Raw genomic sequence first — 13,888 nt, forward strand, 5'->3', positions numbered from 1 at the left:
AGGGAGGGAGAGAGGGAGGGAGGGAGGGAGGGAGAAAAGGAAAGTTCAATCACTCAGGAAGGCCAGGCCACATTCCTGAGACCGGCACCATTGTTCTCTCCCATTTTCCAAATGAAGAAAGTGAAAAGAGAAAGTAAATAACCTCAGGCAGTGTGAGAAGGTAAATAACCTCAGGCAGAGTTTATCATAGTTTCCTTAGTCACTAATTCTGGGCTCTAATTCTAAACTCAAAGGGGCATCCCCCAACCACAAAGCAAAATTAGGAGGAAAAAGGGTGGGTAAGGCTGAGGCAGAGCCTATTTTGTAAAATTGGAAACACACATGAAAAATGATTGAAGCTTCGGAAAACTGATCACAAAAGCTTCCAGACCACAAAAGCCCCCTCTCTCCCCCAGGCTCCTCATTACCGTGGGTTTTGTTTTGTTTTGTTTTAAGTTGCCTGGGCAGAACAGGCAGCAAGCAGCACTAATCCTGGCCTAAGGATCCACAGCCACTTCTAGCTAAGAATTACAATGTGCTCTATCTGTTTAAAAACCAATCAGTGCAAGTTAAAAGGCACCCATTGCAAAGCCCAGACCAGGACTCAAAAGTTGGTACCTCCTGAGCTCACCAAAGGACAAGAACACACACACACACACACACACACATACATACACACATTGAAGACCCCTTATCCCAATCACCACACCCTCCAATGGGGCCAAAGTTCACGTTTTTGTGTGTGTGTGTGTGTGTACACATGCACCTGAGCTTGAACTCAGGGCCTAGGCTCAAGACTAGTGCTCTAACACTTGAACCACGCTCTACTCTGGCTTTCGGGTAGTTCAATGGAGATCAGAATCTCAAGGCCTTCCCTGCCTGAGTTGGGTTGGAACCTTGATCCTTAGATCTCATCCTCCTGAGAAGCCAGGACTACAGTCAACTTCCTTCTGAGGCCTTCCCCTCCTTCCAGCAAGCTGCCATGTGTCATCGCTGGCCTTCCCCCACAAGCCTTGAGAGCCAAACACCCGGAGCACATGTAATTCAGATCACTAAAACTTCCTGAGCTCACACTCAACACATTTCTCCTAATATTTCCTCCTAAAACCCTCACGTTCCTGGGAACTCCTTGTCAGATCCCCTTGTACATGCTGGTTATGTTCACCAGTACCTGAAGTGAACCGGAAAGATTCAGACCTCAGAGATCTTTGGATTTGGGAAGATTTGCATAGACTTCACTGGATGAGCACCCCCTAATCTGAACATGTGAAATGTTCTCCAACTCTGAAAAGGCTCTGAGCACTAAGACATGGGCACCATACTCAAGTGGTAACCTTCAGAGGCCTTTGGATTTCAGACTAGGGATGCTGGACTTATCTTTCAGTTTCCCCTAACTTAGGCAGGAGGGAGCTTCTTGGGGTAGAAAAACAAGCATGTTTCCAGATGTTCCCCCATGGATCTGAGGTCCTGAGGCCATTAGGTGTTGACACAGCTAACTGGGCTTTGTTTTCTGACTTCCCACACAGCCTTCCTGGGTTCAAATTGTCACAGCAGATACTGAAGCCAAGACCGGAGGAGGAAGAGGGTTAGGAAGACTAGAGCCCTAGGACAGACCACCAGCACAGTGCATGGAGAAAGACAAAAACATCCGTGAATGCTTCCTGTACACCAGTCCTGCTAACCATCTCAGAGACTGGGGTTAATGCCACAGCAACCTGCTGGAGGGGTTAATATTCCTAATTACAGATGGGAGATTGGCATCTGGGCTTCACTTCCTAGCAGACCTCCAGCATCCGAGAGGGAGACTTGCAAACTCAACTTCCCCAGAGGCAGATGCAGGGGCTCTGGACCCACCATAAGTAGTTCACATTCTCCCCGGGATTGAAATTCACAGGGCAATTTTATAAGATGCTTTTACCAGATTCGAGTGGATATGTCTACATTCTTCACAAGAACTACCACACCTTACAAATCTCCTCAGGAACACCGAGCCTGCCTTTAACAATAATTTCTTAGGTGTCTCTTCTCAATGCCATCCTGGACAAATAACTTTCTTCTGCTAGTGGCAGGCGCAGAAGCAAGCTTCACTTCTTCCTACCTAGCCCTATGGTGAGACCATCAAAGCCTTGACTTGTGCCCAAAATGGCACTGGGGCCAGAAGAGGTGACCAAGAGACCCTTGAGACCCGACTACTGTCACAGGATACAAGGCACAACTTTGTTGGCTTTACCAAGAAAATAACAAGAGAAACTTCTGTTTACAGCCTTTTCTGCAGGTTCCAGCCCAACCTTGCTGAGATACCAGCTCTCTCTGCCTGTGTCCTGGGATCTGAATGCTAGAAGCACCTGAGAACACACATATGTGCATGCTATCCCTCTGAAAAGGGAGAGCAGACGGCAGCACAAAGCAAAACTTAGGAAGCTCTGGGGAATGCTGGCTACTCTGATCCTCAAGACCTACGCCTGGAAGAAGCTGGGTTTACCATTTAACCACTAGATGGCGCCTATGCATTGGTAAGACAGACAGAGTACACACTGGACACAGACCTGTCAGAAATTGACAAAAGGAAGAATTAAGGAGAAAATCTAATAGAACTCTGAAATGTGAAATGACTTACAGGGGCTGGCTACTATTCCCTGAAAAAGAAAAAAGGGGTCTCTCTCTCTGTGTCTCTCTCTGTCTCTCTCTGTCTCTCTCTCTCTCTCTCTCACACACACACACACACCTGTATTTTACAAGCATCTTAGTAAAAGGAAGTTAAATTGTAGATCATCTGTTTATTGAACACTTTCTCTATGCAAGGTTCTATATCAGATAGTAAAAAAAATCAAGCATGCCCTATATTTCTGGCATTATGCACAAAACATCTCTGACTAGGGATTGATACTTCTATAAAACAGTAACAGCTAAATTCCAGGGAGTACCTAGGTGCCAGGCTCTGTGTTAAGCCTTTAACATGGTATAAATTGGTTTAACCTCAGGAATAAAGAAAGAAATAGATTCTAGTGAAATTAACTTCACAGATGAAGAGCCTTAGGCACAAGAATATTAAATACTTTGCCTAAGATCTTAGCTACTGCCAGGCGCTGGTGGCTCATGCATGCCTGTAATCCTAGCTACTCAAGAGGTTGAAATCTGAGGATTGTGGTTCAAAGCCAGCCTGGGCAGGAAAGTCTGTGAGACTCTTATCTGTAATTATCCACCAGAAAGCCAGAAATGACAATGTGACTCAAAGTACTAGAGCACTAGGTTTGAGTAAAAGAGCTCAGGGATAGCACTCAGGGCCTGAGTTCAAGCTCCATGACCAATAAAAATAAATAAATTAATAAAGATTTTATCTACTAGGAATTAAGATTCAACCACTGGCTTCTTGTAAAATGGGGAGATTCAGGAAACAGGATAGCATGGAGGTAATGGTAAACTCAGAAGGTGTATGGGAATGCCAGACCTACACAAGTCAAGGAAACTGAAAAGCTTCATCTGAGTCATCAGATCAATTTTTTTTTAAAAAAATCACAAAATAAGGTACTGTAGTATAATTCAAGTGGTAGAACACAAGCCTAATAGAAAAAGCTAAATAAGAGTGGCATACTCCAAGTTCAAGCCCCAGTACTGGCATACCAGCACACACCACACACAAATCACTAAAAAAAAAAAAAGTATAGAACGTAAGCTGATCACTGGTGTCTCATGCCAGTAACTCTAGTTACTCAGGAAGCTGAGACCAGGAGTATCACAATCCAAGACCATCCCAAGTAGAAAAGTCAGAAAGACTCCATCTCCAATTAACCACCACAAAGCAGGGCTGGAGGTGTGACTCAATTAGTAGAGTGCCATCTGAGAGAGCAAAGCCCATGAGAGCAGGGCCTGGAGTTCGAATCCCAGTCATAGGAACAGCTGAAGGAATGGAATTTGTCCACAGCTACAGCCTCGTCCTTATTTTACATATCTACTTGACACTTAAGAGATTTAAAATTGTTTAAAGATCACAGGGCTGGGAAGGTGGCTTAGTGGTACAGTGCTTGCCTAAAATGCCTGAAGCCCTGGGCTCAATTCCTCAGTACCACATAAACAGAAAAAGGAGGAAGTGGTGCTGTGGCTCAAGTGGTAGAGCACTAGCCTTGAGCAAATGAAGCTCAGGGACAGTGCCTAGGCCCTGAGTTCAAGCCCCAGGACTGGCAAAAATAAAAATAAATTAAAAAGGTCACATTTCCTCGCACCGATTTTTCTAATTGTACATTTCTACATGTATTAGAAAATGTTTGTTTTTTGCGGTTCCATAAGACAAAGAGAAACTCTCCCCATAAGCATGTCAAGTCTCCACAATGAGATTCAGAAAGGTGACTTGTTTAGAACCCAAAAAACTGGTAAACGTAGCTGAGAATCTAGATGGTCCTTCTACGGCTTTCTGCTGCTTGGTGGGCAGGGGGTGGGAGCAGCAGACTACAAGAGAGGGAAAACACTCCAGACCACAGAAACAGGGAGAAACACTCAGGAGACAGGAATAAATAAATAGCTTGGCTCACTTATCTTGGAGTGGGGCTGAGAATGCCCAAGGGACGCCTACAGCCACACCTCACGGAGACCTACAACAGCCTGCCATCGAAGGCACTTCAGGCTGGATGCCTGGACCGCTGGGGGCTGGCAAGTCCATCAAGCCAAAGGGATGGCGCAGGAGCTGGGGAGTTGGGTCAGGGACGGACAGCACATGTCCTCTGTGCTTAGGGGTTGACAGGCAGGTCTGGACTGGACCCGGGGTGGAGCCAGGAAAGAGGGGCAAAGCCAAATGATTTCAAGTGACTCAGTGAGGAGGAGAGGAAGCATCCAATTAACTGGGCTCTCCAGACAAGGCCAGGCTGCTGCTCACCTGAAATTTAACTGAAAGACCATGAGGAGCCAATCCCAGCACTGAAGAGCTTCGTGAAATACGTATTAAAAAGCTCCCCTCCTCCACCAAAAAAAAAGATTTTTGGTGATTAAACTATACCATGTGGATCACATGCCATGCACCCATAAACTCATGACTGGTTCAGACAGAACTAAAGGTACCCCAAGGAGCATCTCTCCCACAAGAGAGACCCCTCACGCCTGTAAACCTGTGTATTGTCAGGCAGAAGATTCTAGGAGAAGCAGAAGCATACAATGATACAGAATCACCTCGGCACAAATGAAGATTGCACACTTAAGATAGTCAAAAGCCAATCATTGAGAACTCTGCAAACTTACATAGGTGACATGGCTTATAGCCTGTCACCTGGAATTTCTCTAGATGCTTCTATTTCTTCAGGAAGTCATCATTTAGAGACCAAAGCTGGAGTCAACATGTGTCTGTCTGTGTATGTATGTGTAAGTGCTGGTGCTGGGACTTGAACACAGGGTTAGCTTTCTCTACGCAAGGCTAGCATTCTACCACTTGAGCCACAGCTCCATTTCTGGCTTTTTGCTGGCTAACTGGAAATAAGAGTCTCACAGATGTTTCTATCTAGGCTGGCTTTGGACTGGGATCCTCAGATCTCAGCCACTTGAATATCTAGGATTACAGGCATAAACCACCAGTACCTGGATGGAATAAAATTTTCACACATAAACTCTTGTATTCCCAAATTACCATCAGACTTCCATGCCTAAATAAAAATTCACCTGATGAAAACTACTAAGGTCTCATTGAATTGAAAGTATTCCCAATAATCCATTTTTACAGACACTCCATACACTATATTTTATCAAAGAGAATGTTAGAAAAGTTTTAAAGTTCTACTGTGTAAAGTATTTGTTTTAAGGCTGTCAAATACATTTGCTATTCCATGTCAAGTAGTATTAACTATATGTGCCCACGCTTCCTCCCTCCCTTCCTCCCCCCTCCTCTCCCTTCTCCCCATACCCACCACACATTCCAGTTTCCTGGTATCTGTTGCACAATATTTAATGTAAATACGCAAAAATGGAAACTAAAAAAGAGTTGGACAAGACAGAAGAATGATGAAAGCAGTAACACTGATCAAGATGAACTGGTATGATGAATTGAAACTCCTCTGAGTAACTGCTTATAGATGATAAATAAAAAGAGTAGTTTTTAAAGCCATGTACTTTTAAAACTGGAAAATAATTCCAGCTTAAGGCCTAGCTAGTGCTGTGTTATAAAAGAAAAAAGAAACTGGACCAATAAAAGCATACAAACCCCTAGCTCCAATGTATTTCAAACTGCCAGAATGCAGACGAATGTGTGGAGATATTTTCAGTAAACGGTATTTTTATTATGTAATTCTTGCTAAGCTACTGGCCTCCATTATTAAGGTGAGAGAATAAGAGAGTAAAGGGATGAAAGTATAAACTTTTAAACTCCTTCCCCTCACCACCAAAAACTTTCTGGAACTTTAAGAAGCTACTTTCTAAAATATTTAAAGCATAACTTCTGTCCCGTTACAATGGCACATGCCTGTAAATTCAGCACTATGAAGACTAAAGGAAAAGGATCTCAAGTTTGAGGCTAGCCTAGATGACATAAACCATAAAACATAAAACCTGGTCATACATAAATCCAAAATGTATTAATAAATACTTGTTAAAAATGCCCTCTACAGTAGGAGCAACTTAAGATAGCTATCTCTCTTTCTGCAGCCATTTTCTTTCAGTAGCTGCTACCCATCTACTCAAAATAAGAAACCAGGAGCTTTAAAAACCATCAGCCAGCTAGATGCTGGTGGTTAACACTTGTAATCCTAGATACTCAAGAGGCTGAGAACTAAGGACCACAGTTTAAAGTCAGCCTAGGCAGGAAAGTCTGTTAGACTCTTACATCCAAAAGCCAGAAGTGGAGTTGTGGCTCAAGTGGTGATAGAGTACCATCCTTGAGCAAAAAGATCCAGGGATAGTACTCAGGCCCTGAGTTCAAGCCCCAGGACCAGCATAAAAAAAGAAAAGAAAATAGAAGAAAAGATCATCAGCCAACCTAGATGGGCAGTCAGTAAGCTCTGCAGATACTTCCCCACAGTTTACAAGGCTAGCCATCACTGATAGGAGCCAAATAAATAGCAACAATACACAACAAATATTACTGTAATCACTGCCCTGCTCTCATCCTAGAAACTCCATCAAGTATTTTCCACTGGATTCCAGTAAAATCTGAATAGCAATCTAGAAGATCACAGATTCTCACAGACCACGGCAGGAAAAAAAAAAAAACTAGAAATATTAAAGCCTTGGTTACTAGTTTGTTGGGTTCTCTAAATAAACATTGCAAAAATGCCTACAGTTTGATTTATACCTTCAAAAACTAATGGTAAGATAAAAAGAATTTCTATACTTCAAGACCTGAGTCCAATAAGTAACAATGAATTTAAGAAACAAAGGAAGAAGCCGGGAGTGGTACTGTAATCCTAGCTACTCAGAAGACTAAGATCTGAGGATCAAAGCTAGCCTTAGTAGGAAAGTTCACAGATTCTTATCTCCAATTAACCACCAAAAAAGCAGAAGTTGAGGTATGGCTCAAGTGGTAGAGCACTAGCCTTGAGCAAAAGTGCTTTGTCCCAGGCCGAAGAGAAGAGAGGAGAAGAGAGAAGATCAATAATTGCATGCTTCAAGTGAAGAAATACCTCTGTACTATTTCCTTGAAATTCTAAAGTTTAGCAATTTAATATGGCATAGTAAAATTAGCAGAAGTGGGGGAGGGAAAGAGAGAAATCCTTTAAACTTCTCTCTGGAACTTTACAACTTGTGTGGCATTGAAATCAAAGAGCAGTTCAGTCTTCAAGAGTCCTGACCAACTCTCAAAATCAAAGATAACATCTTCAGCTAAACCAAAGTGATTTAACAAAAGAAACCAATTTGCTCATGCCAAGGAAACCGGTGTCTGCTGGGATAACTTAAGTGTTCTATGAAGACCCTTTGTGTACCAGCCATTTCCTATACCAGCCCCTATCATAACACACCATTCATGCGGGTGGAGAAGACAGGGTGTGTACATTTTTTCAAGTTTTAATCTTTGCAAAGACCAGATTGCTCCCCTAATGTCTGCAAACACTGGGACTTCTGTAACACACACACACACACACACACAAATGCCTGAGTTAAAGCCAAATCACATCATCATAAGGAACTAACAAAACTTCCTTAAGTTCACCTAGAGGGTATGCCAGGAGGGTAGTGTGTGTGCATCATGGGCATTGTCTTTAATGTGTCCCAAGTTTTCCCTTCAGAATTTCTCAGAGACACCAAGACACTAGATCTCTGGCATGTGTGCAACTATTATAGATCCAGTACAACTGCAGAGTTCATCTCTTGGCCTCAGATAGCACCTGTCAGAAACTGGCTAAGAAAAACAGTTCAAACAAGCTGGCTGGCAGGAACAAATACCTCTCCCTTTTAAACAAATTTTGAAAACAAAGAAAATCACAAGCCACGGGGCGGGGGGGGGGGGGACACATGATGTTGTGTGTGATTTTTATTTTTAAGAAAAAAGAACATCTTTCTAGCCTTGACTCCTCCTCCATCTCAACCGTCCCCCCCCACACTTCTTATAATAGCCACTTATTTCTTAATTATAAAAGACCTTGAAAACATCCTCTAATGATGATTAGAAAATGTACAAAGAGAGACAAATTCTGATACTGGTCCTTTACACACACACACACACGTAACTCTTAGGTTCTTGTTGGTTTGTCTGAGAAAGTCTCACTATGTAGCAGCCCAGGCTGGCCTTGTATTATTTATCCTCCAGCCTCAGCCTCCTGAGTGCTGACACTACAGATGTGTACCACCTGCCCAGCCTAACACTATACATTTTTTTTATCACAATTGTCAGGACCAGGGATAGAAAGAAGGTAGCGGATTGGTTAAAATGGACAAGCTACCTGTCTGCCCTACATTGCAATATAAGGGAAAGTATAAATTAGGTTTAAAAAAAAATCCAGCATTTATTTACACAAATGAGCAACACTTTAAAGGCCTAGGGCCTTTAAAATGCAACCTACTCTCTATGTGAAAATTGTCCATCTGATGAAGAGTCTAGCAGGAAAAAAAAAGTGAATTTTCAAATAATCTCCTTTCATGAAGGAGTATATGCAATGCCTAGGACAGGTCAGGTTCACACAGTAGGTGCCCACTAAGTACAGGCAAAACTCACTAAATAGCTTCTTAAGAAAACAAACTGAAACCAGATTTAGAAAAAAATTGGATTGACCCTTGAAGGGCTCCCTTAGGGGAAAAGGGAAAAAAAAACCCTAAAATAACCCAGTAGATACAGTAAGCTTTTGTTACAGACCTTGTAACAATAAGATCAAGAAACATTGTAACTAAGCCTTGGACAAAGAAGGTGGGAAAAAATGTAAATAACTGTTTTCCAAGGCTTTTCCAAGTTAAATGTGGAAAAAGGCACAATACTTTGAAAGAAAAAATAAATAAAATTAATAGCTCACATTTCTAATCCTAGTAGGAGGCTGAGATCTGAAGATCATGGTTCAAAGCCAAACCAAGCAGAAAGAGAGTCCTTGAAACTCTCATCTCCAATTAACCACCAAAAAGCCAGAAGTTGAGTTGTGGCTTGAGCAGAAAAAGCTAAGGGACAGCACCTAGGCCCTGAGTTCAAGCTCTAGAACTGGCACAAAAATTAACCAATTACTTTAAAAAAATAGGCTTCCTATCACTTGTGGTTAATATGGCCTAATCAAAGTACAGAGTGAAATTCTCCACCCTTTTAAACCAGTGCATTATTTCTGTATTGGAAAATATACATAATGAAACTGGAAACACTATCAGCCATCTAGACTCAGCTGCTAAAAACTCTACAAAACGTCAACCTCATTTCAGATGCAGCTGCGCATTTTACTGCTTTTCATGAACATTTATGTGCTGTTGTTGTTTTTAATCCAATCTTTCAATTCTTAAACTATCTTTGACCAAGACATTTTGCCTATGCCTGATCTGGCTACAATGATCAATGTTTTGTTTTAACGTATAAATTCTTAAAAGAAAAGTGATGCCAACCTGAGGGAAAATTGAACCTGGCCAATTTTAACCTACTTTCTGACATTAATGTTTTTCTTTTTTAAAAAGTAAAATGGGCTTGTTGAGATATAATTCACATGCCATAAAACTCACATTTTAGTATCTTTGGAGTTGTGCAACCTTTGCCACAAACTAATTTTAGAACATTTGCATCACCCCAAAAAGAAACCCTGTACCCATTAGCAGGCACTCCCCAATCCCCCTCCCCCCCCACCCCCAGTCCTGGCACCCACTTATCTCCCTTCCTTCTCTATGGACTGGCTTATTCTGAACATTTCATATCAACAGAATCATACAAGTTGTGGTCTTTTATTAAAATGGACTCCTAAATCTAATTTTATAATATTTTTTTTCAAATCCACTGTTTTGAACTTAACATATTTGAACTTCTCTAATCCTTTTGACACATCAAACATTCCAGCTTTTAAAACTTGAAATACATACACACACACACCTCCACAAAACACCATTTACTTGCTATTTCTCTCCAGAGAACCTAAATTATAATTTGCTATTTAGGTTCTTTCAAAAGTTCCTATTGTGGGTTCTCTTTCTGGTAGGTAATAAAACCCTAACTTCTCTAAGCACTAACATTTCACATACCTAAGGTTTCTCTAACAATAGGATGTAGCTGTGCCTGGAGCAGAAAGATGAAGTCCTTTTTAGAAGGTAGGCACCTTACCTTACCATTAAAGTGCACTCAGATTAAAAAAACAAACAGCCATGGGACTCACTGCCTGTCCCTCATAGCTTCCAATGTCCCTCACTTGGAAGATGGGTTCACATTCTCAGGACACGAGGCAAACTGCATTGGCTTCACAAAACTACATTTTCTAAGTTAAAGATTTAAAAAAAACAAAACAAAACTAGATTGGCACCGTTGACTCATGCCTGTAATCCCTGCTACTCAGTAGACAGTTCTGAGGATTACAGTTCGGAGCCAACCCAGACAGGAAAAGTATGTGAGACTCTTATTTCCAATTAACCAACAAAAAGGCAGAAGTGGATCTGTGGCTCAAGTGGTAAGAGCACTACCCTTGAGCACAAAAGCTAACGGACAGCACCCAGGTCCTAAATTCAAGCCCCACGACCAACACAAAACTAGACAAAACAAGCTCATCCCACTACCGTCAACCTCCAACGTCCATAAATCCATAAATACGCCAACCAGATACCTTCAAATAAAACCCACAGCCTCTGTCTCCATCAACAGATGAACCTCGGAGAGAATGCCTGTCCTGTGCCTTTCTTCCGAGTAAAGTGGTCTAGCACCTTCCACACTGGATGAGTATGCCTCATTTCTCAGTGCAGAAGGGAAGGGCAGGCCCAGAATTTGGAGGGGGGGGGGTACCTTCTGATTTTCCCCTCAGGCTTTAAGAACGGAACCACTCAGGGTTGCAGGGATTAAAAACACACATTGAAATGCCTTTCCCTCCACCTTGTGTGTTCAAGAAATCACCAAACAGCAACAGCAACATGCAGAGATCTTGGGGCAAGGGGGAATGGAAAGATGGGGACGTGCAAGGCTTTGGGTTTCAAAACTACATACTTCAACAGCATTCCCTAATAGACGGACTCGCTCTCAGGTGTCTTCTAAACTTATATTTCGAGTTTAAAGTCTAGAAACGCTCCCATCTACCGCCACCGACGTCACCACCACCAGCCCCCCCCCAAAAAAAAACCACCACCTAAAATGCTTGAGTGGATAAGAGCCCGGAAGCTTTTCACCCAATCCCGTGTGCTCAAAGTTTGGAAAACAAAGAGCAGGAGAGCCCAGGATTGGGGAGGTCCGCCCTTCCCGAGGCCTCCCCCCCATCCCTCCCCCACCTCCCCTCTTTGCGCAGTAAACAGGCTAATTCCATAAAGCTCCGCTCTTAACTCCATCCTGGACTTGTTTCTTCAAAGACGTTGAGGCAAGATCTGTTTCAAGAAACAGCCTCTCTGAACTGCCCACCCACCCACCTTCCTCTCCAGTTCCCGCCTCCGGGTTCTTCCCCATCGATCCTCAAGGCTGAGTCGAGATTTACTTACACACACACACACACACACACACACACACGCACGCACGTTAATAGGCACCACCTGCACACATACCCTGGGCAAACATTACTCACCAACTCGCCCTCACTTTTGGGGACTGCACTTAAAACTTGGAATCGTGTTCCGATTACCCTACCATCTCGAAAGCACCCGTCTACCACCACCACCACCACCCCTTTTTTTCTGAAGGAAAGCAACCCCCCCCCCACCTCCTCCTCCTGCCTGGTCTCACTTCCCTACTTCCCCGCGTTTCCCCACCAGCCCCTACCCGACACCACCCTAACAAAAGCTATCCGATTGCAAGCGATAGCGCGTGCGGAGCCATCTCGCTGATTAACTGTGTACAAAGGCAGTGCAGGGCGCGGAGGCCACACAACTCTCCATCCACAACCACAACCAGATCCAGAACCAGAACCACGGCCCTTCACCCTCCACCGCGCCCCGGTCCCGGCGCTCCACGGCCCGCACAGCGCACGACACCGCGCGTCCCGGACCCCGCGCGGAGCCCGCACCGCGAGCACGTGGCGCACGACGCGCCCCGGCTCCGTCCACCGGCCCGCGATCACCGCACACGCGGACGCGGTCCTGACCACCACACCCCACCCCTCCCTCCGGGAGGGAGACACTGGGAGAAGGTCCCAGAACCCTCTGGAACCGGGGGGGGGGGGGAGAGAAGAATGGGGAAGGGAAATCCAAGTCGCGCTCCCTGGGAAGAGCCAGGCTGACGAAAGTCCTCGACCTCACGGGTCTCCCCACACACACACACCCCACACCCCACCCCGGGACACCGGGGGAGAGCGGGAACCCGCCGCGGGACGGGTTGAACTGGAGACACCCCCCCCCCGGGAGCGGCCAGGCAAAGCGAGTTAGGCTTGAGGAGGCCGCGCGCGCCGTGATGTTTGGAAACGTGTCCCGAGGTTGCGGTGGGGGGGGGGAGGGAGCCTCCCCGCGGGGCACCTTCCCCACCCCCCCTAGAACAACTCACACCCGACGGGGCGGGCGACTCCATTCCCCACCACGACACCCCCAACAGCGGCGCAGCCCAGGGGACCCCCCTTCCACCACCACCACCCACCCCGGTTTTACGTGGCCCGCGCACGCGGGAGTGGGGGGATGATGAGGATGGCGGCGGTGGGGGACCCCGGAATCGCATCCCCACACACACACATACACACACCCAGGACCAACGTCCCAACCGGGTCCTGGTGCCTGGAGTGGCCAGTGAGCCAGCCGGGAGAGACCCCTGCCTGCCCACCCACCCAGCCACCCAGCCGGCCGCGGGACAGGGCGCTGGGGACAGAAAGCCTCCCCCCCCCGCCCAGGCCCGGCCCAGAGTTCGAGGGGTCCCCCCACTCGGGGTCCTCCTCAAGGGCCGAGCCCCCTCCGGGCTGCGCCCCGAGCCTGGGGTGGTGGAGGGAGCCCCCAGTCAGCGGTGGGATTCGCCCCCCAGGCGCAGCCCCCCTCGGAGGAAAAGTTCCCGCGGCGGCGGTGGCGGCGGCGGCGGGCGCGGACTCACTTTCTCCACTCGTCGGCCAGAGCGAGAGCGCGGCGGAGAGACACAGGAGCCCCCACAGCGAGGTCGGGGACCCTCCTCCGGAGCCAGACTTCATTCCTTTGATTTGGGACGAAATTCCCCTCTTTCCAAAGAAAAAGAAAAAAAAAAAAAAAGAATCTTACCACTAGAAAAAAAAAAAAAAACTAGAAATATTAAAGCCTTGGTTACTAGTTTGTTGGGTTCTCTAAATAAACATTGCAAAAATGCCTACAGTTGGTTTATACCTTCAAAAACTAATGGTAAGATAAAAAGAATTTCTATACTTCAAGACCTGAGTCCAATAAGTAACAATGAATTTAAGAAACAAAGGAA

The 13,888-nt window shown here is 45.2% G+C and overlaps 1 protein-coding gene across 1 annotated transcript in view; it reads right to left on the reverse strand.

Annotated features, from left to right (window-relative positions):
• The window catches only part of Igf1r (insulin-like growth factor 1 receptor), a 223,329-nt gene extending 209,619 nt beyond the window's left edge, over positions 1 to 13,710 (reverse strand). The window contains exon 1 of the mRNA XM_013012046.1: positions 13,538 to 13,710. Coding sequence (XP_012867500.1) covers positions 13,538 to 13,631 — 94 coding nt within the window. The 5' untranslated portion in view covers positions 13,632 to 13,710. The remainder of the gene's footprint in view (positions 1 to 13,537) is intronic.
• Between the last annotated feature and the right edge of the window lie 178 nt (positions 13,711 to 13,888).

This window comes from Dipodomys ordii, unplaced genomic scaffold (assembly GCF_000151885.1).
Source record: "Dipodomys ordii isolate 6190 unplaced genomic scaffold, Dord_2.0 Scaffold15, whole genome shotgun sequence".
NCBI classification, from domain to species: domain Eukaryota; kingdom Metazoa; phylum Chordata; class Mammalia; order Rodentia; family Heteromyidae; genus Dipodomys; species Dipodomys ordii.